This window comes from Drosophila obscura, unplaced genomic scaffold (assembly GCF_018151105.1).
Source record: "Drosophila obscura isolate BZ-5 IFL unplaced genomic scaffold, ASM1815110v1 contig_150, whole genome shotgun sequence".
In the NCBI taxonomy this organism is placed as follows: domain Eukaryota; kingdom Metazoa; phylum Arthropoda; class Insecta; order Diptera; family Drosophilidae; genus Drosophila; species Drosophila obscura.
In genome coordinates, this window is record NW_024542736.1 from 418,465 (window position 1) to 443,494 (window position 25,030).

General features: G+C 43.6%; 6 protein-coding genes across 6 annotated transcripts; 2 read left to right on the forward strand and 4 right to left on the reverse strand.

Moving 5' to 3' along the window:
• Positions 1-2,740: 2,740 nt before the first annotated feature.
• On the forward strand, positions 2,741-17,352 carry LOC111066393 (leishmanolysin-like peptidase). Its single transcript, XM_022354959.2, has 9 exons — positions 2,741-3,724; positions 12,990-13,141; positions 14,545-14,575; positions 14,661-14,743; positions 14,840-14,951; positions 15,020-15,405; positions 15,461-15,874; positions 15,944-16,236; positions 16,292-17,352. The coding sequence occupies exons 1-9, from the start codon at positions 3,602-3,604 to the stop codon at positions 16,750-16,752; spliced, it is 2,055 nt and encodes a 684-aa protein (XP_022210651.1). The 5' UTR covers positions 2,741-3,601; the 3' UTR covers positions 16,753-17,352.
• On the reverse strand, positions 8,910-9,681 carry LOC121403755. The gene is made up of 4 exons (XM_022354961.2): positions 9,600-9,681; positions 9,388-9,534; positions 9,139-9,315; positions 8,910-9,068 (listed from the first exon to the last, which is right to left on the reverse strand). Exons 1-4 carry the CDS (start codon positions 9,660-9,662, stop codon positions 8,910-8,912), a joined length of 546 nt encoding a protein of 181 aa, XP_022210653.2. The 5' UTR covers positions 9,663-9,681.
• On the reverse strand, positions 10,099-11,037 carry LOC111066395. The gene is made up of 4 exons (XM_022354963.2): positions 10,842-11,037; positions 10,630-10,776; positions 10,374-10,550; positions 10,099-10,302 (listed from the first exon to the last, which is right to left on the reverse strand). The coding sequence occupies exons 1-4, from the start codon at positions 10,902-10,904 to the stop codon at positions 10,144-10,146; spliced, it is 546 nt and encodes a 181-aa protein (XP_022210655.2). The 5' UTR covers positions 10,905-11,037; the 3' UTR covers positions 10,099-10,143.
• Positions 17,170-19,349, reverse strand: LOC111066394 (zinc finger protein weckle). The gene is made up of 4 exons (XM_022354960.2): positions 19,091-19,349; positions 18,045-19,031; positions 17,637-17,986; positions 17,170-17,576 (listed from the first exon to the last, which is right to left on the reverse strand). The coding sequence occupies exons 1-4, from the start codon at positions 19,271-19,273 to the stop codon at positions 17,432-17,434; spliced, it is 1,665 nt and encodes a 554-aa protein (XP_022210652.2). The 5' UTR covers positions 19,274-19,349; the 3' UTR covers positions 17,170-17,431.
• Positions 19,350-19,866: 517 nt separating this feature from the next.
• On the forward strand, positions 19,867-20,431 carry LOC111066476. Its single transcript, XM_022355139.2, has 2 exons — positions 19,867-19,933; positions 19,995-20,431. The coding sequence occupies exon 2, from the start codon at positions 20,013-20,015 to the stop codon at positions 20,340-20,342; it is 330 nt and encodes a 109-aa protein (XP_022210831.1). The 5' UTR covers positions 19,867-19,933; positions 19,995-20,012; the 3' UTR covers positions 20,343-20,431.
• LOC111066475 (transient receptor potential channel pyrexia) lies at positions 20,353-24,488 on the reverse strand. The gene is made up of 9 exons (XM_022355136.2): positions 23,966-24,488; positions 23,625-23,874; positions 23,299-23,554; positions 22,837-23,126; positions 22,491-22,759; positions 22,354-22,429; positions 21,692-22,269; positions 21,478-21,631; positions 20,353-21,399 (listed from the first exon to the last, which is right to left on the reverse strand). The coding sequence occupies exons 1-9, from the start codon at positions 23,990-23,992 to the stop codon at positions 20,423-20,425; spliced, it is 2,877 nt and encodes a 958-aa protein (XP_022210828.2). The 5' UTR covers positions 23,993-24,488; the 3' UTR covers positions 20,353-20,422.
• Between the last annotated feature and the right edge of the window lie 542 nt (positions 24,489-25,030).

Genomic DNA, 25,030 nt, shown 5'->3' on the forward strand with positions numbered 1-25,030 from the left:
AATTATTTTCGGTCTTAGACATTTTTGCCACTTTTTCAATCTAGCTTTTATTTTGTCTGCATTTCCGGCAGCACTAGCCATGAAAGCCAAGTCACTCTCCGCATGTCACTCTAACACACGAAACGAGTGCTGGAACTTAGCTTATTAAAGGCTAGATTTATCATTTTTGAAATAAATAGAATATCTTTATAAAATGAGCTTGAGCTGCGTCCCAAATGAAATCGACGATATAACATGTGCAAATTTAGGAATAATTTAAATTTAATGATATTGATATTTTAAAAGTGTGCCGTACATCGTGATAATAATATTAATTATTTTTTTGCTGATATTTACTGTTACTAACCTGATTAAATAGGGCGGGGTTAAGCTCTTTTTTTCTCGGTTTCCGAGGTTCCAGTCACACTCGACAAAACAAATCAAGTGAACTATTTATTTTTCCATATATACATATACATTTGAAAATGACCGCCAAACTCATTTAGCAGAAAAAAACTCCTGACATTTTTCGATCTCAAACAGTGGTGGTTTTTCAAAATTTGCTCTCTTTTTTTGTGGTGAAACATGTTCTTAACGGGAACGCGTATGGAATGAAAATTCATTTGTATGGGACAAATTTCAGCAACATGTGGAAATGAATTAGCAACATTGTTCTGCAACTTTGGCATGGGGTGAGCAACAATCTGCATACCTTGGGAAAATGGATATTATGGACTTGAGATATTGTTTGTAATTTCAGGCTACAATTAATGCAGAAACTACTCAGTCTTTGTTTTAAAGATATTAACGAAATTTTGCAGCTCACGGGTTCCAATAATAGGTATCAGAACGGGAATAAATGTATTTATAAAACACAAACATGTGCATTAATAGATAAAAAAACATCTCAATCTAAGAAAAATGCAATATTAATGTTTCTGTGGAGCTTGGAACAACAAATTTAACATAAATTAAAGGAAATAAGGTATACAAAAGTCCATACGCATGGATGAATTTTGGTTGACCAGCAACACTGACGGAACATTTTGTCTACATTTTTTTTTTTTTTTTTTTGCCTTTTTTTTTTTCTTTTTTTTTTTTTTTATCCAACAAAAAAAACTCTTTTAATTTTCCCCCTCCCCAAAAAAATTTTTTTTTTTTTTTTAAAAAAATTTTTTTTTTTGGTTGGGAGTCCCAGCTAGCTAGTAATATTAAACGGAATATCAAAATTGATAAATTTCATATCACAAAATATCATGGTATGGCAGCCCCAGCAACTACGAATTGCACGAGTCTGGCAACGCCACAAAACGACGTCACATTCGTTTTATGTTGTTTTGTTTAAACCTTAATATGTAAATAATCCGATAAAAAAGACTCTAAACTTGCCAATCTGTAAAAAATGTATGTATTATCGGATAAAATTATTTGTTTACGGCTGGAGGGCCAACTATCTAGTAATAGTAAACTGAATATTAGGAATATCAACGCATCTTTTCGTGTCCTTCAGAATACTTACGATATTATTTAGTAAGTTCCAATTTATTTGTTTATATATTAAGATACGCTTAAAATGACCGCCAGACTCCACTTATCGCATAAAAATATCGATATTATTCACTCTCATTCGTGGAGAGTTTCAAAATTTGCTCTCATCGTGGAGAGTGAAATTTGCTCTCAATTGTGGAGAATAGGTGTTTTTGTGGAGACTTTCCCCTCATTTTCGTGGTGTGACATGTTGCTGAAATTTTTCCCATACAAAATCAAATGTATCTTACGGGACGCGTATGGAATAAATTCATTGTTGCGTCATTCCATACGCGTTCCCTATGATACATTTGATTTGTATGGGAAAAATTTCAGCACGGGAAATGAATTAGCAGCATTTCTGTGCAACTTTGGCACGGAATGAGCAACAATCTGCATACCTTGGGAAAATGGACATTATGGACTTGAGGTATTGTTTGTAATTTCAGGCTCCAATTAATGCAGAAACTACTCAGTCTCTTATTTAAAGATATTAACGAAATTTTGTAGCTCATGGGTACCAATAATAGGTATCAGAACCGGGATAAATGTATATATAAAACACAAAACATATGCATAGATAGGTAAAAAATAACTCAATCTTACGAAAATGCAATATTAATGTTTCAAAGCAGCCTGAAACAACAAATTTAACATCAATTAAAGGAAATAAGGTATACCAAAGCACATACGCATAGAAGAAACTTGGTTGACCAGCAGCATGTGACGTCACATTTAGTCAACATTTACGTTTTATGCTTTGGCCGTTTTTTTTTGAACCTTATTATGTACACAATCCAATGAAAAGGAGTTCTGAAAACTAGCCGATCCTGAACAAAATTTATGTTTCTATCGGATAAAATTATTTGTTTAGGGCTGAGAGGGCAAACTAGCTGGTAATATTAAACGGAATATCAAAATCGAGGAATATCAACTTTGAATGTTTTGGAGAAAACAATCGATACTATCGTAATAGTATCGGGCTCAAATAATTATTAAAAAACCATTGAAACCTCTTAGGAACTTGACCATTGTAAAAGTTAGTGCCACCTGTCGATTTGTTTACAAATGTGTCTTCGTATTTTATAGCAGCCAATCCAAACATATCAAAAGCACAACGACTGTAGCTCGATACTATCATGATAGTCGCAAAACCGTCGATAGTAGAGACTAGCAGTAAAATATCGATACTATCGATAGTGCCATCGATGGTTTGACACCTCTAGCTTCCATCAAATCGAAATTTCGCCGCCGTAAACAACGCATGCAGACCTATGTCCGATTTTTTTGTGAATTCAGAACGAAACACAGAAAGCTGAAATAACGCCAACTTGTTTATAAATTCGGAAAAGCAATTTAACTGCGTTGATACAATAATTATTGAACAAACAATATCTCATATTAGATTGATATTTCGATTTATCAAAAATAACAATAACACCCAACCTACCCTCGCACAGGACGCCGTTGCCCCCCCGCGTCTTTGTTTTTGTGTGTTGTGTGTTTACTGTTTTGATCAATGAAAACATTCGATTCAATGTACGCTGATTTTTAATTGTGTTGCGCGGATAAATAAGCCAGGGAATTGGGGACCGTGCAATGCATTCTGCCGCCGGGAAGTTCATGAGAATTTGACATTTATGTGGATGTTGTGGCTGCGCTGAGCCGCTTGCTGCAATAGCAACTAAGTCTGAGGCTGCTGCAGCGGCGTGGGTCGAATTCGCGCGGACACACCCACCCAAAAACAAGAGTAGTCCAAAGGCCCCAATTGTTCAGTGGTAGTTTAGGCACATACATATGTATATGTAATTGCACGTGTGTGTGCGTGAGTGTGAGTGGCGAAAGGAACCGGGGCCGGGTAACAGAGGGACCGGTTTCGCAGAGCGCGATTTACGAGTAATTGACAAAGCAAACAAATACTTGTACAACAACGAATGCCGTCATAAACGAGCTGCAAAATGTTCCAGTGAACGTGCGCTCCAATCAGAAAGAGATTCACCATCCTGTGAAGCGAATGCAAGGGCGAAAAACATGCCCATCCTGCCCAGGAATCTATAATTAGCGATATTTAGAGTACAAGTCCCACGCCCTAAACATGGTCATGCCCCCGCTGCAGACCCAACCTGGCACATTCCTTGTGGCCCTTGGCCTATGCTGCTGGCTTCTGGCGACGGCCACGGCACACAACTGTCAGCACCAGCATCCCAAAGCCCATGAGGTAAGTGACGCCAAATATGGTAGAGGGGGAGGAGTTGCTTTGCGTTGCCAGGAAACGAATGAAAAGCAAACACACACAAATAAAGGAAACTCCACAGAATATCCCTTTTGTGGGAGGTTCGCGTAAACGCTACTTGTAACGAACAATGATTAACTTGGATGTTTTTCAGTGTCAAAACGAAGCGTCTTCTATAAATTGAGGGCATCATTATTTTTCCTTCTTGAATCAGAGCAACAGTTCGACTTTTGTAAGGGCGTAGAAGAGCAATGTTGTGTTTGATTTTTTCATTTCATTGTAATACTTACAATATCTAGCTCGAATGCATTGATTGTGCATAAGAAGAGTGTACTAGGAAATACAAGAATGTGAGTGGCAGGTATATTATAATCGGAATACCCGGAAGCGCCCTCAGGCTGCTTGCCTCTCTTTAGTGAGCCACAAACTCTGCTCATTAGGTGTGAGCTCCTAATTGGTCTTGTTGTCAAAGGAGGCTTTTCCAACAAATACTCGTACACATAATTAGTATGTCATAAAAGTTTACTAAAATTAAGTTTCTCACACAGCCACCCGAATGATTCTGACTAACAGCCAGAGCAATAGAAACCGCAGCTTGTTGACTAATGCCACTGGATGGATAATCATATGCGAACTTAAGATTCAGCAGAGGTGCTGCAGTGCATGCAATGTGGTTACCAGAGGTTGGGTTGGTTCGGCTGGATGGTTGCCACACCGCCAGCACCTGCAGCTACTATACATGCAAACATATGTATGTACATATGTATGATCGACCAATCTGATCTAGTTTTGATTTAATGTCAACTTGTTGCAGCCAGATGATCCGTATTTCGTGCGTAATTGTATTGGATCTTTACCCATGAAAAATTGACAATTTCGTACTTAAACTTAACATTTTCAATGCTACACAAAAACTATACATAAATCATAGTAGGATTGACTATCTTATCTAATTTTTTTCGAAGATAATCCAACCTTTTCCAGTTTGGAAATCGATGTTTAAGTAAGCGTATTAAATGCTTCGTTTAAGCTTCCATTGTGGTTGTGTAGCTTTGGGGGATTTTCTGATATTTTATTTCTTTCCAATCAACGGCATTTTAATTGGCATGTCGCCATAAACAAAGGTCGCCTTCAATTGAGCAAAGGGGGAAATTTTACATGACTAGTACTACAGTTGTATCCAGTTCAAGTTCCAGTTCAAGTTCCATTCCTCCCTCCATCAGTAAGAGTGACTTGAGAGAATTAATTCAGTCTGTGTGTCTGGTCTGTACCTAACGATGCTGTACCGATATTGCTCGGGGCAATTAACTTAATTATCTGTAACTTAAACTCTTAAGAGTGAATAATATACCCCCAGAGGCCGTCTCCCTTTAAACGCAGATTTATTCTGTCACGTTCCGTGATTGTGGAGATTAAATAAATAAATATATGCGGGAGATGTGTATGTATGTACCGTAAACACTCAAACCACATGGCTTACGCTACTTTAATAAATGCTACATTATACAAGTACATAAATAATGTATTTATGTACATAAGAGCTTATGTACAGCTGAACCCAACAGCCCGAGCAGCACTTGATTCTAATTAAGCTGTGTAAAGTGAGAAAAAAAAGTACATAAATAAGCCCGTAGTACATACTATGTAAAATATTTCAAATTGAATCATTTGTCACGCTGCACTGACAACGATGCTGTGGAACTGTTGTATGACCGAGCGGATGAGCGGATAATTGCGAACACAGATGCACTTCGCTCGGGCTTTGAGCGTCAACGTTCAACTTATTTAAGTATGTGTTAGATGCTTTCAATCCTTATTTATTGAGAACTGATTGAATTCGCATATACATATGTATCTTGTGTACTTTAACAAGTGAATCATGCGTCAACTTACAAATAATTTCGATATTTGGCAGTTGTAAGCTCTCTGAAGGTCTTCGATTAATCCCGTGCTGCAATTCGCTCTACTGCCAGAAGCTCTTCCTTGAATATCCGTCTCTCAATTTTCACTTGAGGAAGACTAATGAATTTCAGTGAAAATGGCAAAGTTTGTTCTCGACTTAAATTATAATCCTTTGGGAAATACAATGTACATATATGTATGTACATGATTTTTATATAAGTAACAAACCTTCACTTTGCTTTTCATGGTTTCCTTTATGACAAATGATTAAAGGATGTGCTAAATGGAAAATTGTTATGATAAGAATCGAGTTTTTCTTTCCTCAGGTACAGTCAGTTTGTTCAGTGTAGAGAATCCCGCTTTCTGGATCGCCCGGGGTAAATGGAGCTTTTTGTTCCGTTGTTCTGCCTGTCAGTTTCAATGAACGTCTCGTTATCCATTGTACAGTAATTGGGGAATTATGTGCTTCTGTTATACAGTCTCTCCGCTGCTGCAACTCATGTATCAAGCACGTGGAATGGTGCAGGTGCAGGGGGCTCTAGAAAGTGAGAAATATTACGGGCATATCAGCAGAATAAGTTGCTGTTGCTGTATTTCGCTTTCAATCGAATTACTGAAACCAGTAGCCACTGTTGAATAATCAGGATTAGAATGAAAAACATTGTGGGATGTAGCTGTAGGAAAACCGTGGGGGGCAGTAGTTATGAAATCAGTAGAAACAGCCGTCAGCGAGCAAGTCAGCATGCGAATAAATATCTTGAATTTATTTCTCCTACGAGGCAAGTGGAAACACGTTTAATGAAAGCAAAATGTAGTTAGCATAAACGTAGTTGTAAATGAACGTACAACAGCCCGCTTCAGGGCCATTAAATGAAATGCGTTTGAAACAAACTTGGCAAAATGCCAACAAGCTAACAAGTGTCATGTGCAGGAGAAGAGAAGCTTCCTCAACATCGTACATAATGTATGCACTACAGTACAACTTATCTAAAGACAACTTAACGAAATCAAATGGTAGTTCCTCATAACAGATAGGGATGCATCGCTTTGAAATATATCTACTAGATACATTCCAGGATATGCTTCCTCAGATGGCTCTCTTAACCATTACCTTCTTCGAAAAATAAACAAGTTATTCAATAAAAACCTCCTTTCAATTTAAAATCCAATCCAAATTAAGTTCAAAAATTGTTAAGAGACAAAAAATATGGCCTCGGGGGCGCCCAATGATTAAATTTGAATAAAAAATAAATATTTTTTGTATGTTTATTTATATAAAATTAACATGATATTCAATAATTTACAAAGTACTGGGCTACATTTTTATGTTCCACTTTTAAGGTTTTTTTTTGTTGGAAGCTGGTGGTTGGAGTGCGAGAAGTTCGACTGTACCTTGTACGTTGTACAGCAGGAAACGTTATGATGCTCGAGGTCATTGGGATGGCATCCCTTGCATAAGCCAATTTAAGCCCGGCACATTGGTATCTGGCAACAACAGGCTTCCAAAAACCCCCCTTTTCCCGCTCCATTCTCCGCGTGCCAATTGCTGGAATTTCAATTTGAACGGAACGCTCTCACAAGAGGTTTACGTGCCTGAAAATGCAATTATTCCATTTGTTTTGATTGAAAGGCAGGCAGAAGGCAAACCACGCCAGAACGGAACCAATTTATAACAGTAAGCTGCGTAAATTAAATGAGACGTACATCTACTAATGGTCCTTAATCCGCGTGATCAGCTAGTGCTTGGGGGGAGGCCATCGTTGAATGCATTTAATATTTACGATTAAGTAACACAGTGTCAGGCCAGGGCCGGCCGCAGTCGCTGCCCCCCCTAGTTCCCACTCCGCACTTCCAATGCGGTCAAGCTGTGAGGTAAGAAATAAATTGAGTAAAATAATAATCAGCAAACAGATGAGGCAGAGCGCGGTACGGACAGACACCAAAAGAGAGCATCGCAATAGCATGCAAAATAGGCAATATTACAACAAACAATTAACGGAAAACGGAGAGCGAAGAGCAAAGAGCGGAACAGTGTGCGAGAATGAATACCTGAGATACCTGAGAGGGAGAGTGGCGTGCCAATGAAAGTGAAAGCACAAACAAAATGCTCAATGGACTGCAACAACAACACACAACACTCACTTTAAAGCTTCGACGGCCAGTTCCATTGATCTGCCGAACTTGAGCGAGCATTGAACGCCAGGTGACGGTGACTGTCGTCAAAAGCCGTAAACAGGGAGGGGGGCGGGGAAGGAAGGGAGAAAGAGAGTCGAAGTCGGAGTCAAAGAAATGTTGTCATGCACGACCAACGGACAGACAGAGCGACAGACAGAGACGTAAATAATTACTCAACCGCCGATCGATGATCGATTCCCGCTCCCAAAATTAGCATGCGCAACTGGACAAACCGCGTTGGAGCTTCATAATACGGCCAACTTGTGGCTTACTCCCCCCGCATGCTGCCGCAAGGCACGGAATGGACTGGACTGGACAGGGCAGGGCAGGGGCAGGCGTTCGTGTCTTCAGGTTTTTTTGCCAGTTTTTGTGCAGCTTGTACATACATATGTTTGGCTCTAAAAGTAAATACGGGAGGTAATCAAGCAGGCGCAGGCTCAGCCAACTGTGGCTGTAGCTGTACATTTCTCTTTTCTTTATTTGCTTTGATACACTTTTTGTACAATATACCCTCGCAAAAGGGTATTGCAAGTTTCGGCAGAAGTTCGCAACAAACAGAAGGTCAACAGGAGCCGGTAATGCGACACTGATTCCAAAATATTGATAAATATTGGCTCGAGTCGTTGCTTATTTTATGTTTAAATTAAGGCTAAGGAAAGCCGCATACCAACCACGGAAACTCCCGCTTAATTTGGATCACATGAAACCGGCTCCAACCAACTTTTCGATGAATCAGTAAGGGTATTTATAGATTCGGTTCGAAGCAGTCCGGCCTTCCTTTCTTTCTTTCTGTTTTGCCTTGCTATAATTTCTGCCTTAAACGTGAGTCGCATATCCAAAGCTGGACACGCTCGAATGTGGCCCACAAACCGAGAAAATTTGTTAGATATTCCAATCTGTGTTAGGTTAGTATGCAAGCCAGTTGGGCATTACGTCTTATCGGAGATTGAATAAGCGTATGTGCATACTGCGATAGTTAGAAAGTGTGTCCGAAAAGGTTGCCTAGCACCCACGCGATACATGACACGCAAAAAAAGCCAACAGTCATTATTTGAATATTCTTTGAGCTTCAAAATCATATATTAAATATAAATCATTTAAAGTATAGAACTGAGCCATTAATTTCCAAAGCAGGTACTTTGCCTGAATACCAAGTTGTATGCATTCCATATTGGCCGAATTCTACGGGAAATTTCTCTAAAACTCCCACTTCATCCGGGCTCCAACGCAACAGACTCAGTTCAGTTTCAGCCTTTTAAGAAGTTTCACATACAAATTTGATTGAAATTGCTGATAATAAATATTCCAAGCTATAGACTCACCAAGTAGGGACAGGTGTGATTTACATTCGTAAAATGCTTTAGATACGAGTATATTAAATTGGGAATAAATAACTTTCTGCGGTTCCTGAAGAACATGCAAGCATCCACCTTCATATCATATAGAAACGGATGCCAGCCACCGCTTTCGCGTTTCACCATTCTAAAATGGACTTGAAACTGAAAAATATATGTAAAAATTTATTTAGATTTAGTTATGAGTTCTCTTGTTGGACTTTGGATCATAGTTACGTCTGCAATGGTTTTGTTTAGATAGGCGACGATATTCATCATATTATGCTTCCGATCGATTGCTTTGATGGCGCACTCTTTGATCTTTACTAGATTTGGGTTGATAACCTCACAAGCCAGCGAATTGAACTTGTAGGAACCCTCCACCTAAGGATTAACAAATTACTGATTCATCAGATTACACGACAGGGTATGGAAATGGAAAAACTCACACAGAAATATGTTAGGCATACGAGTATTGCAGAAAAGTAAAACCTTAGTTGTGTTCTCGTCATCCTCTCGATTTTAACTGGAACTTCCGGGGATATTACCCAACTTTAAACAATTCGGTACTGTGCTGTTGATTTAGTTTTAATTATTTGTACATGAAATTAAATGTGCATTTATAAATCATTTGCTAAGCTCTGAGAGCTCTCAGCATACATATGTTTTTACCACATTATTTGTCCATTTGATGATTGTTGTAAAAGCGAATCCATTAATGAAATGCATTCACTCGCATCCATCGAACAATGCCTTTGGGTTGCATTCATTGCCTCCTCTCTTTGTCTCGCTTGATGTCCAAAACGGTATTGTGCGTCATAATCTTTCACCTGCCAAACGTTTCGCAGATGATTTGTAATTTGTGAGGTTTTTCAGATTCAATAAGTTAGTTAGAAAGTGTGTCCGAAAAGGTTCCCTAGCACCCACGCGATACACGAATTCTTTGATTATTCTTTGAGTTTCAAAATCATATATTAAATATAAATATATAAATCATTTAAAGTATAAAACTGAGCCATTAATTTCCAAAGCAGGTACTTTGCCTGAATACCAAGTTGTATGCATTCCATATTGGCCGAATTCTGCGGGAAATTTCTGTAAAACTCCCACTTCATCCGGGCTCCAACGCAACAGACTCAGTTCAGTTCCAGCCTTTATAAGAAGTTCCACATACAAATTTGATTGAAATGGTTAACAATAAATATTCCAAGCTAGAGACTCACCAAATAGGGACAGGTGTGATTAAAATTCGTAAAATCCTTCACATACGAGTACATTAAATTGGGAATAAATAACTTTCTGCGGTTCCTGAAGAACATGCAAGCATCAAACTTCATATCATATAGAAACGGATGCCAGCCACCGCTTTCGCGTTTCAACAATCTAAAATGGACTTGCAACTGAAAAATATATGTAAAAATGACAAATGTATTTAGATTGGGTTATGGGTTCTCTTGTTGGATTTTAGATCATAGTTACGTCTGCAATGGTTTTGTTCAGATACGCCACAATATTTATCATATTATGCTTCCGATCGATTGCCTTGATGGCGCATTTTTTGATCATTCCCAGCTCTGGGTTGATAACCTCACAAGCCAGCGAATTGAACTTGAAAGAACCCTCCACCTAAGGATTAAAAAATTACTGATTCATCGGATTACGCGACAGGGTCTGGAGATGGAAACACTCACACAGAAATAGGTTAGGCATACGAGTATTGCAGAAAAGTAAAGCCTTAGTTGTGTTCTCGTCATCCTCTCGGTTTTAACTGAAACTTCCGGGGATTTTACCCAACTTTAAACAATTAGGTACTGTGCTGTTGATTTAGTTTTAATTATTTGTACATGAAATTAAATGTGCATTTATAAATCATTTGCTAAACTTTGATTTCATCTGCTGAGAGCTCTCAGCATACATATGTTTGTGCCACAATATTTGTCCATCTGATGATTGTTGTAAAAGCGAATCCATTAATGAAATGCATTCACTCGCATCCATCGAACAATGCCTTTGGGTTGCATTCATTGCCGCCTCTCTCTGTCTCTCACTTGATCGCTCACACACTAATGGCTATCCAAAACGGTATTGTGCGTCATAATCTTTCACCTGCCAAACGTTTCGCAGATGATTTGTAATTTGTGCGGTTTTTCAAATGCCTATTGAATGCATTCAACCGCAGAGACGTCGAGTTATTGGATCAATGAAGGGGATACGCGGCCAAGTGGAGTTTTTGATCGTCACGATTGAAACCGGCTTTATAGACATAAGTCTTTGAAGGCTTACGCTTTGCCCATTTTTATCTCAAAGACAGATGATACTTTGACGGGGTGTTGCCTGTAGTGGGGGGGTTTTTGAGAGATGATATAGCACATTGTAGCTGCACGTGACAAGTGGCCCTTGAAAGCTTACTCATTAATGATGACTATCCCCAAGATCAGCTGCGCCCGCCCGCCCACTCCTCTTCAACTATTCAAACGGAGTAAGTTCCCTCCCTCTCCCGTTTCAGCACTTCAATCAGTGTGTACGTACGCCTTTGTTTGTTCAGCTCATTTCAATGCCAAACTCTTTTGTCTGCCTCTTAGATAAATATCACCATTTGCCAAAGCTATTACCATTGTTGTTCTGCGACAAATAGCTGGAGCTGGTTCTGGTGCTGGTTCTATGGGTACGGTACGTGCAGGTGCAGGTGTCTTTTGATGCCATTTAGCGGCAGTCAGCAGCATTCAACATTCCACACACTTATGGAACACCTCACAAATCACTTCCCACGGCATCGTTTATGGTAGGGCAAAAAGCATGGCTTTTTATCAATTAAAGCCCAAGCTGAAATGTCTGTCAATTCATTTAATTCGTTTGCAAATTAGCTTTATTACAATTTACATTATTTTGTTCCTTTGTTGTCTGACTTCTGACTTTCACTTTCTGTATGTTCTTGCTGGATGTTGCTGGGGGGGCCCCTTTTATTTTCCCAGATAACCCTAGGCCACTGAGACCATATCATTTTCACTTTTATGGACCTCCCACCGCACTTGTGGAATTTGAATAGCTTTCAAGACCAGCAGTAGTCCCTCCCCCGCCATTAGCAGATCCCACTCGAAGTGGGAGCCCAGACGTCGCAACCTTTAATGCTTGATGGGCAAATATTTTTAGCCTGCCTCAGTTTTCATTGTGTGTGTGTGTGTGAGATACTCGCAACAAATTTATGCCGATGAGTGTCGAGCGACTGCTGTCTGTGTCTGTCAAGAGATTATCATCGCATTCAACGACTGGCCCTGCCATGCATATTCAACGAAGACGACAGACATCTAATTTATTCCTAATAATTGGCACACATTGCACAATGACCGCAAAGCATATTTATTATTATTTTTTTTGGGCAAAACAAAAGGCAACAATCCAAAACAATACTAATAAATGAGCAAACAAAAAATACAATATACATAAATATGTATGTATGTCTGTATTATAAGGGAAACAAGCAACACCAATCATTGACATTTTGGGGCTGCGCGATGTGCCAATCGTTCGACATTTTGGCGGGCAATTTAAAATTAATTTCCCTGCAATTTGCACAGACCAATTACCGTTTTGCCTTTGCCTTTGCCTTTGGGTTTGGGTTTGGGTTTTGTGTGGCCTTTGTGTGACATGTCGTCATTTAAAAGTTAACAACAATAACAGAAAAATAGCAACACAATTGAGCAGTTTTCGCTTTCGTTTATGCTCCGCTGAGTGATTTTCTTATCCCTCCATCTCACTCTCACTCTCGCTTTTACTCTCAATCTCAGTCTTCCCCCATCTCTCCATCTTTATCTCATTATTTATCTCTCTCGCTTTTATAGGTCGTCCATGGCGTGCGCATCCAACTGGCTGATAGCGATGATGACGACGCCACCGGCAACGGCGACGCAGCCGTGCATAGCGTGCGCCGACGCAGCGTCTCCGCCGAGCAGCCGCTGCGCATTCTGCTCGTCTATGATGATTCCGTTTACAGGTGAGTTCCAGCCACGGCACCAGCTCCAGCTTCAGCTCTAAAAACTCCAGTTTTTAAGCAGACTTTGTCGCAACGAAATTTTTATGCTCTTGAGGAACTTTAAAAGTCAACAGCTTGTGGGGAAATCTGTTTAATCAAAAGAAAAAAAAAATGATTTAAAATATGGATAAATGGATAGCTTTATTTTTGTGCAAAATAATACTTCAGAAATCATACAGGCATTCTCTTCTGCACCTTTCGCTTGTGCATCGAAGAATAAATCTCGGAGTAAAGAGCGCACTGATGTGCTCTCCCGCTGATTTAAACTAACAAATAAAACTCCCCAAAAACAGACTATGTAATATGAGTTTATTACCTCGGCTTCCTTCTGTGCTGCGTTACAGGGTCCGTGTCTAAAATGATAATACCCGCCTCTACGCAAGGGTATGGAAATTGCCTTTAATTGCACTTTAATGGCAGGCAGCCAAGCAAACAGCAAAACAGTTTACAATCTGACTTGGCCGAATGTCAAGTTAAGGCCTTACAAAAAAAAAACGACATATCGTATCCAAGAAAACAGCTCACTCTGTTAACTGTATCTGTGTCTGTATTGCTTTGGCCATGCACCGTTACCGAGTTGAGTTGAGTTGAGTAACACTTGAAGTTGAAATTGGTTTTGCGGTGCGGTACGGGTTCCGGGGCAGCCGCAATTTGTACAAATTAACGCAGCTAGGCGAGGTGGTGGTGGTGGTCGCTCTCCTAAGGTTAGCCTTAGCCTCATCGGTTGCTCCACCATTAACATCGCCCAGTACCAATTTACAGTAAGATCAAACGTCCAATCCAAGCCACGCGATCTCGTTTGGCGAGCAACGGCAGCAACGGACAAGGTCAGCGGGAAAACTAACTTGACTCGATTTGGAGTCGATATCAATCTCTCTGTTAATAATTGAGTGGCACAAATAAGTGGCTAAAAAAGGTGCAAACAGTGCGTGCCACAAGTATCAGGCAGATATCGGAGGAGAATTAGGGATGATTAATCAAAGACCTCTCCAAGTCTTCCATAGCAGCAGATAGAATATCTTAGCAGGACATTGTAATCAGTTCTAAGAAAGAGAACATTTTGATTGGTTCTCCGGAATTCGTCTAGCCACGCTGTCTCCCAATTATACGGTATATGGCGACAGAATCCATCAATTTTGAAATTCTGCAAATCATCAAAATTTAATTTCCACAAGAAAATTGCCCCCCAACATCTGGCTACCAGGCATGGCAATCGTAAACAAGTTCCTGTTGCTGCTGCCTTTGGAGGGAATTTTCGTTTGCCAATAACGAATCGTCTCCCTCCTTGTTTCAACGACAACTGAAAACTAATAATCGCAAAATCCTCTTTTATTTCCATGCCTACGCCCTGTCGCCACCCTTAGACTGGAGGAGGAGAAGTTCAATTTGATCAATGTAAGTGGACATTTCTGATTCGGATTTTCATCCAGGTACACAGTTTCTGCTTTCGACAATTTAATAATGCAACCATCCTTGCCAGGACACAGTGCTGCCGGAGGCCGTGCAGTTCTGGGAACAGGCCCTGATGGTACGAGAGACCAAGGGCATTATACGATTGAATAGGTAAGTTCAGGGACAAAACCAATCATAAATTATTCATGACTTGTTGTTCCATATATCTATATGTACGTGTGTGTGTCTGTCTGTTGTGTTTTGCAGAAAATGCGACAGCACGCAGGTCTATGTGAAGAACGGCCACACCCACTGCATCGACCACTGCAAGGCAACGACAATGTGCGGCGAGGTTCAAGTGCCCAACGAGCATTTGGATGTGGGTTTGCCCTCCCCCCGAAATTTTCCATGAATCCATATCTCATTTGGGAATGCATTGTGTTTCAGGTGTGTCGGGTATGCAATGCCACTGGTCAGAATTGCCGGATTGATAGCAACACCCAGCCGGGGGATGGCATCGAGAATGCGGACTTTGTGTTCTATGTTTCGGCACGGCAGACGCAACGCTGCTTTAAGGGGCTAACTGTGGCCTATGCGGCCCACTGTCAGCAGGAGGCGGCCCTGGATCGCCCCATTGCCGGCCATGCCAATCTCTGTCCGGAGAGCATCAGCACCAAGCCGCAGGAGCTGCAGACCCTCATATCCACAGTCAAGCACGAGATTCTGCATGCCCTGGGCTTCTCCGTTAGTCTGTATGCCTTTTTCAGGGATGACGAAGGACGACCGCGCACTCCCCGCAAGTCGGAAACGGGCAAGCCGTTCCTGAACGAGAAGTAAGCTCGAAAACTGGAAAATAAATATAACTTAATCTTTGAATGTTCCTGTCAGATTGCAGATCCATCAGTGGAGCAACGAGACCATACGCAAGGTGGTGCGCGAGAACTGGTCTGTGCGTGGTGGCCATGTCAATAAGGAGATCGATATGATGGTGACGCCTCGCGTCGTGGCCGAGGCGCGTGCCCACTTCGATTGTGATAAACTCGAGGGGGCTGAGCTAGAGGATCAGGGCGGCGAGGGCACCGCCCTGACTCACTGGGAGAAGCGCATACTCGAGAACGAGGCCATGACTGGCACGCACACACAGTCGCCGGTCTTCTCACGCATCACCCTCGCCCTGATGGAGGATTCCGGCTGGTATCGGGCCAACTATTCCATGGCCACTCCCCTAAGCTGGGGCAAGGGCCTGGGCTGTGCCTTTGCCATGCGCAGCTGCAAGGATTGGATACAAATGAATCACTCCAGGTAAGTAACGAAAAAGTGCAGCACGCATCTGAGTTGACTTATTGTTCTCATTGCGTATCCCAAAAACAGAGGCCGCTCCATACATCCGTTCTGCTCGAAGGTCAAGCAGGATCCGCTGCAGACCGAATGCACGGACGATCGCAACTCGGTGGCGCTGTGCAATCTCATCCGGCACGACTACGAGCTGCCCAGGAGCTATCAGAACTTTGATAGCCTCCACAATGTGAAAAGCGGCGAGGAGGGCTTCTACGGCGGCTCCGTTTCGCTGGCGGACCACTGTCCCTACATACAGGAGTTCACCTGGCGCAGCAAGAACATCATAGTGCGCGGCTCCCACTGTCGCTTCGTCGAGAATAATCCGAGTAATTACAAGTTCTATATTCAATTTTGTTCTCTGCTAAAGCAACTCTCTTGCAGAGCCGGAGAAAAACTTTGCCCTGGAGAGCTACGGCGATGGCTCGAAGTGCTTTGATCATAGCGAGGCCATGTGGGAGGAGCGCTCCTGCCATCAGACCCGCGAATGGCAGCACTGGGGCAGCGGCTGCTACAAGTATACCTGTTTCGATGGTCGCCTGCACATCCTGGTGGGCAACTACACCTACAAGTGCTCGTTTCCCGGCCAAAAGCTCTCCATTCGCATAGCCGCCAATGACTGGCTGCACAAGGGAGCGATTATGTGTCCGCCCTGTCATGAGCTGTGCGGCTCGCACTTTGCCGCCCAGGGCAAACAGTGTCGCCCCAGCGAGGAGCCCGATCCACTCAACAAATATCCGCGCGACAATCTAGCTTGTGGCGCGGACAGCAGACACCAACGTTCTGTGGCCATAATCAGTGCTGCACTCTTGCTGGCAGCAGTTCTGCGGCTGGGGCATAGTTAGGCTATCCCCGGCCCGGTTTCAACTCTCGCTGATCCACTTGGGTGCAGTTTTATTTGCTCTACGTGTATTTAGTGAAATTTGTACATTTTAGCTGTATATCCATAAGCTCAATTCGACTAAATGTAGGGTCCTTTGTAAGCGTAATTCCCCCCCCCCCATCCCTTCGCCCATGCCTAGCTATATCTTAGTGTAAATGTGTTTTTTATGTCCATCCCTACATGTGATCTTTTTTGAGTGTGTCCGTGAGAGGAGAACATTTACGGGCAGCTCTAGGTTTTCTTGAATTCTGATCTAAACATTCCAAAGCCTGATGCAGCCCCAGAGCCGGGTGGCTCTGTGTTGTTATTTTGTTTCGCGTCGGCAACAAAACAAACCTTGTTATTTATTATAATTGTTTAATTCTCGTTTTTTCGAAATTCGTTGATTTGATTTTCATGTGATTTATGTACTCGATGATTAGTAGTTCGTCGTCTAAGTTTAAACTTTAAAGTGTTTCAAGCTCAATTTCAGCCTGCCTATCGAGCATTTAATGATTGTATTTGTATTCTGTAGTGGGGATAGACTTGAATTGTGAATAAACAAAGAGAACATGATATTGTACTACAAGAATTTACGCTCGTTTCCTTTCATATTGTCTTTAAATAAACTTTATTGTAATACTTTCCTATTGAATACGGTTTCACAGATCTCCTACCAGTTCGTAGAGGATCTCACTCTCACCTTCCGTGTCCTTAGCTGGAGATTCGCTGGCATTCCCATTCGTTTTGGACGATGGAATGGCCTTCCTTTTGAATCGCTTGGCAGGGGTCTTAATGCGTTTCGAGCTATTCAAAAACATAATAAATGATATTTGGGCATTCTAGAGTCTTAATCATTGTACTCACGCCTTTGCTAGCTCTTCGATTACGGGCAAAAGTGTGGAGCGTGTCACACCTTTTGACTCCTCCTCCTCCAGCTCCTTGGGATGCGCCTTGCGCTTATGCGATCGACAATTCGAGCCGTTGGAGAAGTCCTTGTCGCAGAAATTACACTTGTACGGCCGTATGCCGGTGTGCAGGATGAGATGGGACTTCAATGTTTTGGTACGCTTGAATTCCGCACCGCAGAGCTCACACTTGTACTGCCGCTTGTCGGAGTGGACTATTTTGTGCTTGTTGAAGGTTCGTCGCGTCTTGAGCTTCAGTCCGCAGATTTTGCACTCGTAGATGGTGGCACTGTGCGTGTCGGCATGCACCTGGAAGTGGATTCAAAGATTAGTGTTGCTCGGAGATGGCTCCATGGAGCTACTCTACCCTGAGTCTGGCCTTGTTCTTAAAGCCTCGGTGGCAGATGGGGCATTCAAAGGGACACTCGTCAGTGTGGACCAGCTTGTGATCATTGAGAGCGGCGAGAAAATTGAAGCTCTTGGCACAGATGTCACATATGTAGGGCTTCATCTGCTTATGGATGCCCTCAATGTGGCGCTTGAGGGTTCCTGGCGTGGTGAAGAGCTTCGCACAGTGGGGGCAGGAATTGTCCGCCTTGTCCTTGGCCGGCAAGTGGCTGCGCTGGTGGGTCTGCAGCTGAGGTACTGTGGGAAAGCTGGCCCCGCATTGGTCGCAGTCGAGATTTGGCAAGTCGTTGGGCATGACATTATGCACATCCAGCATGTGTCTCTTGTATGCATTCGGCTTTTTGTAGGGTTTGCGGCAGATTTCACATTTGTATGAATATATGGTAGCTTTCTCGTCCAGTGAGTTTGGCACAGGGTCATCCTCAACATCGGATTCTGAGCTTTTGGCAAGCTCTACATCGGGCGGCTCCTCTGACGGCTCTTCGTATGGTTCCACATCATTATATTCCTCGTTTTCGCTCTCTTCTATTATGTCAGACTCCTCCTCGTAGCACTCTTCTATTATTTCATCCTCCATACAGTCCGGGTGTTCCTCTGCCTCAATATTTTCATCTTCTGCTTCCACGTCCTGCTTTTGCTCTTCCTGTATTTTCACTTGCACGTGGAAGTCCTCTTCTACTGCCTCTTCTATAACTTTCTCCTGCAAACGCCGTGGCGGTGCCACGGTAACTGCTCTCGACATAACGTGCTTCCACTCGTCAGTCAGCAGACCGCAATCGGTGCGGAGCTCCTCGTAGTCCACAGACGCCCCATCCGGGCTTAGGTTCTGCAATCTAAGGAAGAGCGTCTGGACACGTCGCACCCGCTCCGAGAACTCAATCAGGCACTCCATTAGCGTAAAGCATTCCGCACACAAGTGGTTGCTCAGCTCGTCCTCCGGTTTGATCTGCAACATCAAGTTGGGTGTAAATTTATATTTATTGGCAGGGTCCAACCACTCCTTACATCCACCCAGAAATATTTGCCTATGGCCATGGCCAACATGCTCGTCCAGGAGGACTGTTGGTCCCCTTGTCGCGCATAGACGTTTGCGTTCTGCGGATGGTCCTTGGCGCAGAGGCGACACCATTTGTGCCAAGCAGCTGCACCGGCATCGGCTACTGCCCCTCCAGCTCCCTGGTTGGTCATCGTGAATCCGCAATCATCCAATATAAAATATTAACTAAAAATTGTTTTTTGTTTTGTAAAAGAACGCGCTTGGCCAAAAATTGCAAATTTGCGGATGGTGTGATGCCAGATCATAAAAAAAGATCAAATCTTTGGTATTTTTGACATACCAAATAATAGAGTTGAAATGTGGTTGGCGGTTTCTCGTTAGAAGATTGGTTCTCCGCATCCTTCCCAAGTGCGCTTTATTCATTTTCAGGATTTCAATGTCCTTCTTATTTTCTGAAACGTTACATCGAAGGTCGAAAACAACCATCGATATATAGCGCAATTATAAAACCATCGATGGTTTCGCAGCTCTAACGGATACATTTGGGAACTTGTCGGAATACATAGTATTCCCCCACTGGTCCCAGCTCAGATATAACGAGAATGGATGTGTCTGGGTGTAACCCTCAAAATCTCAGCTAGCAGCTTGGTACGATCGATCTATCAGTGTTGTAAGCAAATTAAAGCAGAAAATCTCGCGCTTGTATCTCTGGCATGTGAAAGGCCGATCCCGACTCAAACTAAATCTAATCTCAGTCTCAGTCTATAGAGCAGTCGCAATCGCGCCGTTTCTCTGTTTAGTAAGACGTCTTAACGTCGATTTATTTTGAATATATATATATATATACATAAGTATGTCGGGGTTCGTTGTGTGCTACATTTGCAGTAAGACTGATACGCATTATCTCTGTAGAAAACAAAACACCCGTTGATGAACGTTCTTACAGCTCTTGTGGCATTGATCTGGCAGGGCGGGGTGATGTCGGCGCCAGTGGACAACCACAATAGTCCCAAGTCACAGGTGGAGTACATTAATAGCCTGCCAATTGATGGTCCCAACGCGTATCCGAAAATTGTGCCCATCACTCGTCCCCCTCTTGTGACTCAAACTGCTCCACCGCCACCCTTCAACTCGAAGAACTTTGCATATAGTCCGAAAACGCAGACTTGGACCCTTATAGCCCCTGGTGATCCTCAACCAAGTGACGAGACGCTTGTCTGGAATAAGGCTAACGACAAATGGCTGACCAGCTCTCGCTAGGCGCATAAGCTAACTATTTCTGTTCTTTAATGGTATATCAAAGTAAAACTGGAAACATTTCTGTGGACATTGATCCATTCTCAGCGGAAGTAATAGCGGCTTTGACGATGCGTGTCCGTGCTGGTCGACTGAGTCTGGCGCATACGACAGAGCTCGTCGGCGCTGTAGTTTAATTTGCGTGTGGCGTTCTCTGAGAACTGCTCGAACTTTGTCACCAGATCCTCCAGCTGAGCCTTGAGAGCTTGCACCTCGATGCGTACGTCGCTCAGGGCATTCGTGTGGTTCTTCAGGTTGACCGTCACCTCGTTCTCCTGTCGCAGCTGCTGTGGAACATTCGTGGCGGACCGAGGACGCAACAGCTCGTTTATATGGGAGAAATGCTGTGGCGGCTTATTCTGGTTCGCATCAGCCCCGTCTCTCTGTGTCTGGGGGCATTGCTGCTGGCGCTGCAGACTGCGACTGAAGATGTTGTAGTTGCTTTCGAACTGACGACGTCGGAGACTCTGATTCCTGTCCCGCCGCTCGGCCACCAGTTTGTATATGTTTAGCTTTATGTTCTCGGGCAGCTGGTTATCACGCGGATCGTTTGGTCGAAAGGCGAACTGCAGCTTGTCGCGCGAGGTGCTCAGCAAGGCACTCCGCTTGCAGAGTTGGATCAGATGGGCGGGCGCATTCCTTAATAGGCGCGAAAAGAAGAGACTCTCCAGACGCGACACCAGTTCTGCCTGTCTCACCTGGCGGTCCAGTGAGGCACTGACTTGCAGTCCTTGAATGTCACTAACAGCCAAGCCCACCATCAAGTTGGTGAGAATCACAGTGACCAGCAGCACAAACGCTAGGAAGATGATGTGGGCTGTGACGGGGAACTTTACGGCGTAGTCCCCGTAGAAAATGTCTTCAAACTCTAGCTCGCCGGACATCATGGTTATGGTCTTCAGAAATGACCAGGTTATGTTCTCAAAGGCTGGGTAATCATTGAAGAGCACAGCAAAGCTTAGTCCGAAGGCCACAAACAGGCATATGTAGGCCAACATAAATTTTCCAAAGTTGACCGCCACTGAATTAAGTATACGAGAAGAAGGGAGTTCATACAGGATGGCTTATAGCAATATATTAAGCGTACATACATACATACCTTTGGTAAACATTTGAATGTAAATGCCAAATATGGGAAAGCGACCAACCAACATCATCAGCTCCAGCCAGACCAGGAGGATGACCACTGCGGCCACATGATGCTGCCACATGGGGACCGCTCTCAAGTCACCAGTACGCAAGATCTCCGGGGACTGGGGAGGAAGGTTGCTGAGTAAAACGATTAATTTTAATTAGTTTAAATTATTTCGTACCACACAGAGAAACACTCCAAAGACAATTGACCACTGAAGCCAGTTTTCCCAGTATTTGGCATACCCGTGGAGGCCGTGTGCCATCTGAAACAACTCCTTACCGAGCAGAATAAAATTCAGTACAATTACAAAGTAGCAAATTGTGGAAACATAGCCAGCGGCTGTGCAAGTCGCGCCGTCCTTGCAGGAGCGTGCAAACACCCCAATCACGTAGAGTGTGAACAGCAGCACGAAGATGGTGTGATAGGCCAGGCTCATAAGAAAGAACTTGCGGATGCGGCGCCACTTGAGGAACAGGAACGTCTCGCAGAGTGGATGCATCAGGATGCGTTTTTGCCCGACCTCGATCAGCGCGAGCAGCAGCTCCGTCTCGCCGCGCTCCATCGATCGGCTGGGGACCAAGGGCTGAAAATCCAGATAGATCTGGCAGTCCACATTGCCAAGTTCGTGATCGTAGGCCTTGATCGAGGAGCTAAATTTGTTCATTAGCTTCGGTATTATCTCGGGAGTTCGTCGCACTATGAACGACAGCGCTGAGACGCGTCCATCGGTGCGGGCGGTGACATCGGCTCCGTGTTCTGTTGAAAGAAAGAAAACTGCATCAGTATTCCGCCGTGTTGCGTCCCCATTTCATTTGGGCGATAATTCAAATTGCCACTTGCCAATCAACGCAAAGACACAGTTGCTGTACTCATTGAACGCTGCGGCGTGGAGTGGAGTGAATCCGAAATGATCCGGCTGTAAATCCGGACGTGAGTGATTGGTCAGTAAGTGTAATCGTGGAATATTCGTTACGCACCTTATTAACGTCCGCACCCGCGGTCAGCAAGGCGTAGCAGCAGTCGAGGCAATCAGACTTCTTCACGATGGCCGCGTGCAAAGCCGTTCTGCCCTCACGGTAAGTGGCGTTCACATTCGCGCCGTGCGATATAAGCAGATGCACTGTGGCGATCGACTGCGTGAGGCAAGCTATATGCAGTGGCGTCTGTTGGCTGGCATTCCGGCAGTCGACATCTGCCTTGTGCTCCAAGAGGAGTCGCGCGCAATCCACGTAGTCGTTCTCTGCAGCTGTAATTTAACAAATTTGATGTATCCAATTATGTCACTTGGATGCCTCTGTGGGAACTGGGATGATATTCGCTTACCCAAATGCAAAGCCGTCACCTTGCCTTCATAGAACTGCGAACGCACATCGGCATGGTGGCTGAGGAGTAATTGAACGCACTTGGTGTAACCCAAGGCACTGGCCGTATGCAGTGGTGTCTCGGTGTACACCTGAGGGGTATTCGGATCCGCTCCGTACTTGAGCAATATTTCGACGCAGTCCACGGCGTTCCAATCGATGGCATAGTGCAAGGCGGACAGTTTCTCGATGCCGATGTTGATGTTCGCCTTTCGACGCAGCAGCAGGAGAATGCACTCAACGCTCTTGGAACTGAGGCGAGAACATTTTAATTACACACATGTGGACACACTCTGTGGCTGGAGGTTAGTAGTTGGCGGCGCATTCGACGGATGCATTTGGGTGGAGAATATTTTTGTTGTTAGACCAGCCCACGCATGAGAAATACTCTCACACTCACCCCACTCGCCTCCCCAAAACTCACCTGGCAGCGCAATGCAGCGGCGTAACCTCCTTTCTGGCATCCCAACGATTCGGGTCGGAGCCGCCATCGAGCAGTGCCTTGGCTATGGGAGCATTCCCTCGAAAGCAGGCAAAGTGCAGGGGTGTGCGACCCCTGTTGTCGGTGGCATTTGGGTCGGCATTGTAGTGGTTCAGCAGACGCATTACGTTATCAACGTTCCCGTATATTGCACAGCAAATCAGAGCCAGATTGTAGTCGATGGAGTCGGGAATGAGTTCTGGGATGCGATGCGATGGAAAGCCAAGTCAAGTTTGGAGCGGAAGTCTGGTGATGGGTGGGAAACTTACCCAAAATGCATCCCGTTTTTACCATATCCACGACGTGCTTGGCATTGGGCATGGCACACAATGTACGCTCAATTTCTTGCGGGCGCCACTGGTTCTGCGTTTGTTGCTGGCGGTCGAAAATCTTTTGCGCCTCTTTGCTGAGGTCCGCATCAAAGTTGGCTTCGCTCGAGACGCTGCTCTTCTCGAAGAGCAGGTCAGCGTCCTGGTCGGCCGCCTGGTCGCTCTCCGAGTTCCATTTCAGATCATTTTCCTGCCAAAACAAACAAACCAATTAACGGATGTTTTGGGGCACAGATGATGAGAGGAGGAACGGGCATGCATGGCCTGTCTGCATCACTTACGATTATCGAGAAGCGCACGTTCTCCATTTTTCTCGGCCACTTCTGTCCGTTGTTATTTGTTTATACGCTTGCGGCCAATACAATAATAAGCGTTCGATTTGGACTGACCGACCGAACAAACGAGAGGATAGGCTGGCTCCAGCTGTTGGCAATTTTGTGTTCTTGCTGCCGCTCCCTGCACGCCTCATGGGGTCATCATCTATTTATTCTTGCGAATGAATAAATCGGCAATTAATCAGGGCACGCAACCAATTACACTTTTGCCATCTTTTCTGACCCTTTCTGGTAGGATCTTGTGGGCCAGCAGGAATATGGGTTGTACACAGGCGTCGCTCGATGAGGGCGTCGAGGGCGTCAATCAAATTTGTTTATTTAAAGCTTTTCAAGATATACAACTGTTCTCTCGCACCACTGGCAGGCAATGTGTGCTAATTTTTCACATTCACGGGCGTGCCTTTGTTTTTCGTTTGGCTACGGATTTCCTCTCTTTTTCCGTGACCGGAGCTAGTGAGGTGCGAAAGTGTACTGAACGCTTTCGAGACTCCAATTGCTGTCCAGCCTCTCAGGTTCACATGTTCTTCGTGCATACATATATCTGTTCGTGGGTATGAATGAATCTTTGCTGATGTATAAATATATTGGCACCGATTGCAGCTAACAGCTAGAATATTTTCAAATATAAATTTAACTCGAACCGAGTCTTTTAATTTACCACGCGCCAAGATTTTTGAAAACGTTGTTGTCCACATTATACTATCGCTAAAGAGCAGATGCAGCCCTGCCCAGGTATGCTTTTCCGATATTTTATAAAATGCAGCTCCAAACTTCGATGTCTGTCTCTCAACTTTACAAGGTGATCTCGTCTGAGAAAAATTATTATTAAAAATATATATTTTGTCTATGTGTTTTTTCGGTATATGTGCATTAAATAAACGTCGTTCAAGATAAACTCATAAAAATCTATGGTTAAACGGATGAGCTAAAAAATCAGCAATCATCAATAATAAAATAAAAACTAAAAATTGTTAATAATTTTTTGTAAATGGAGCCAAAAATATCAAATTA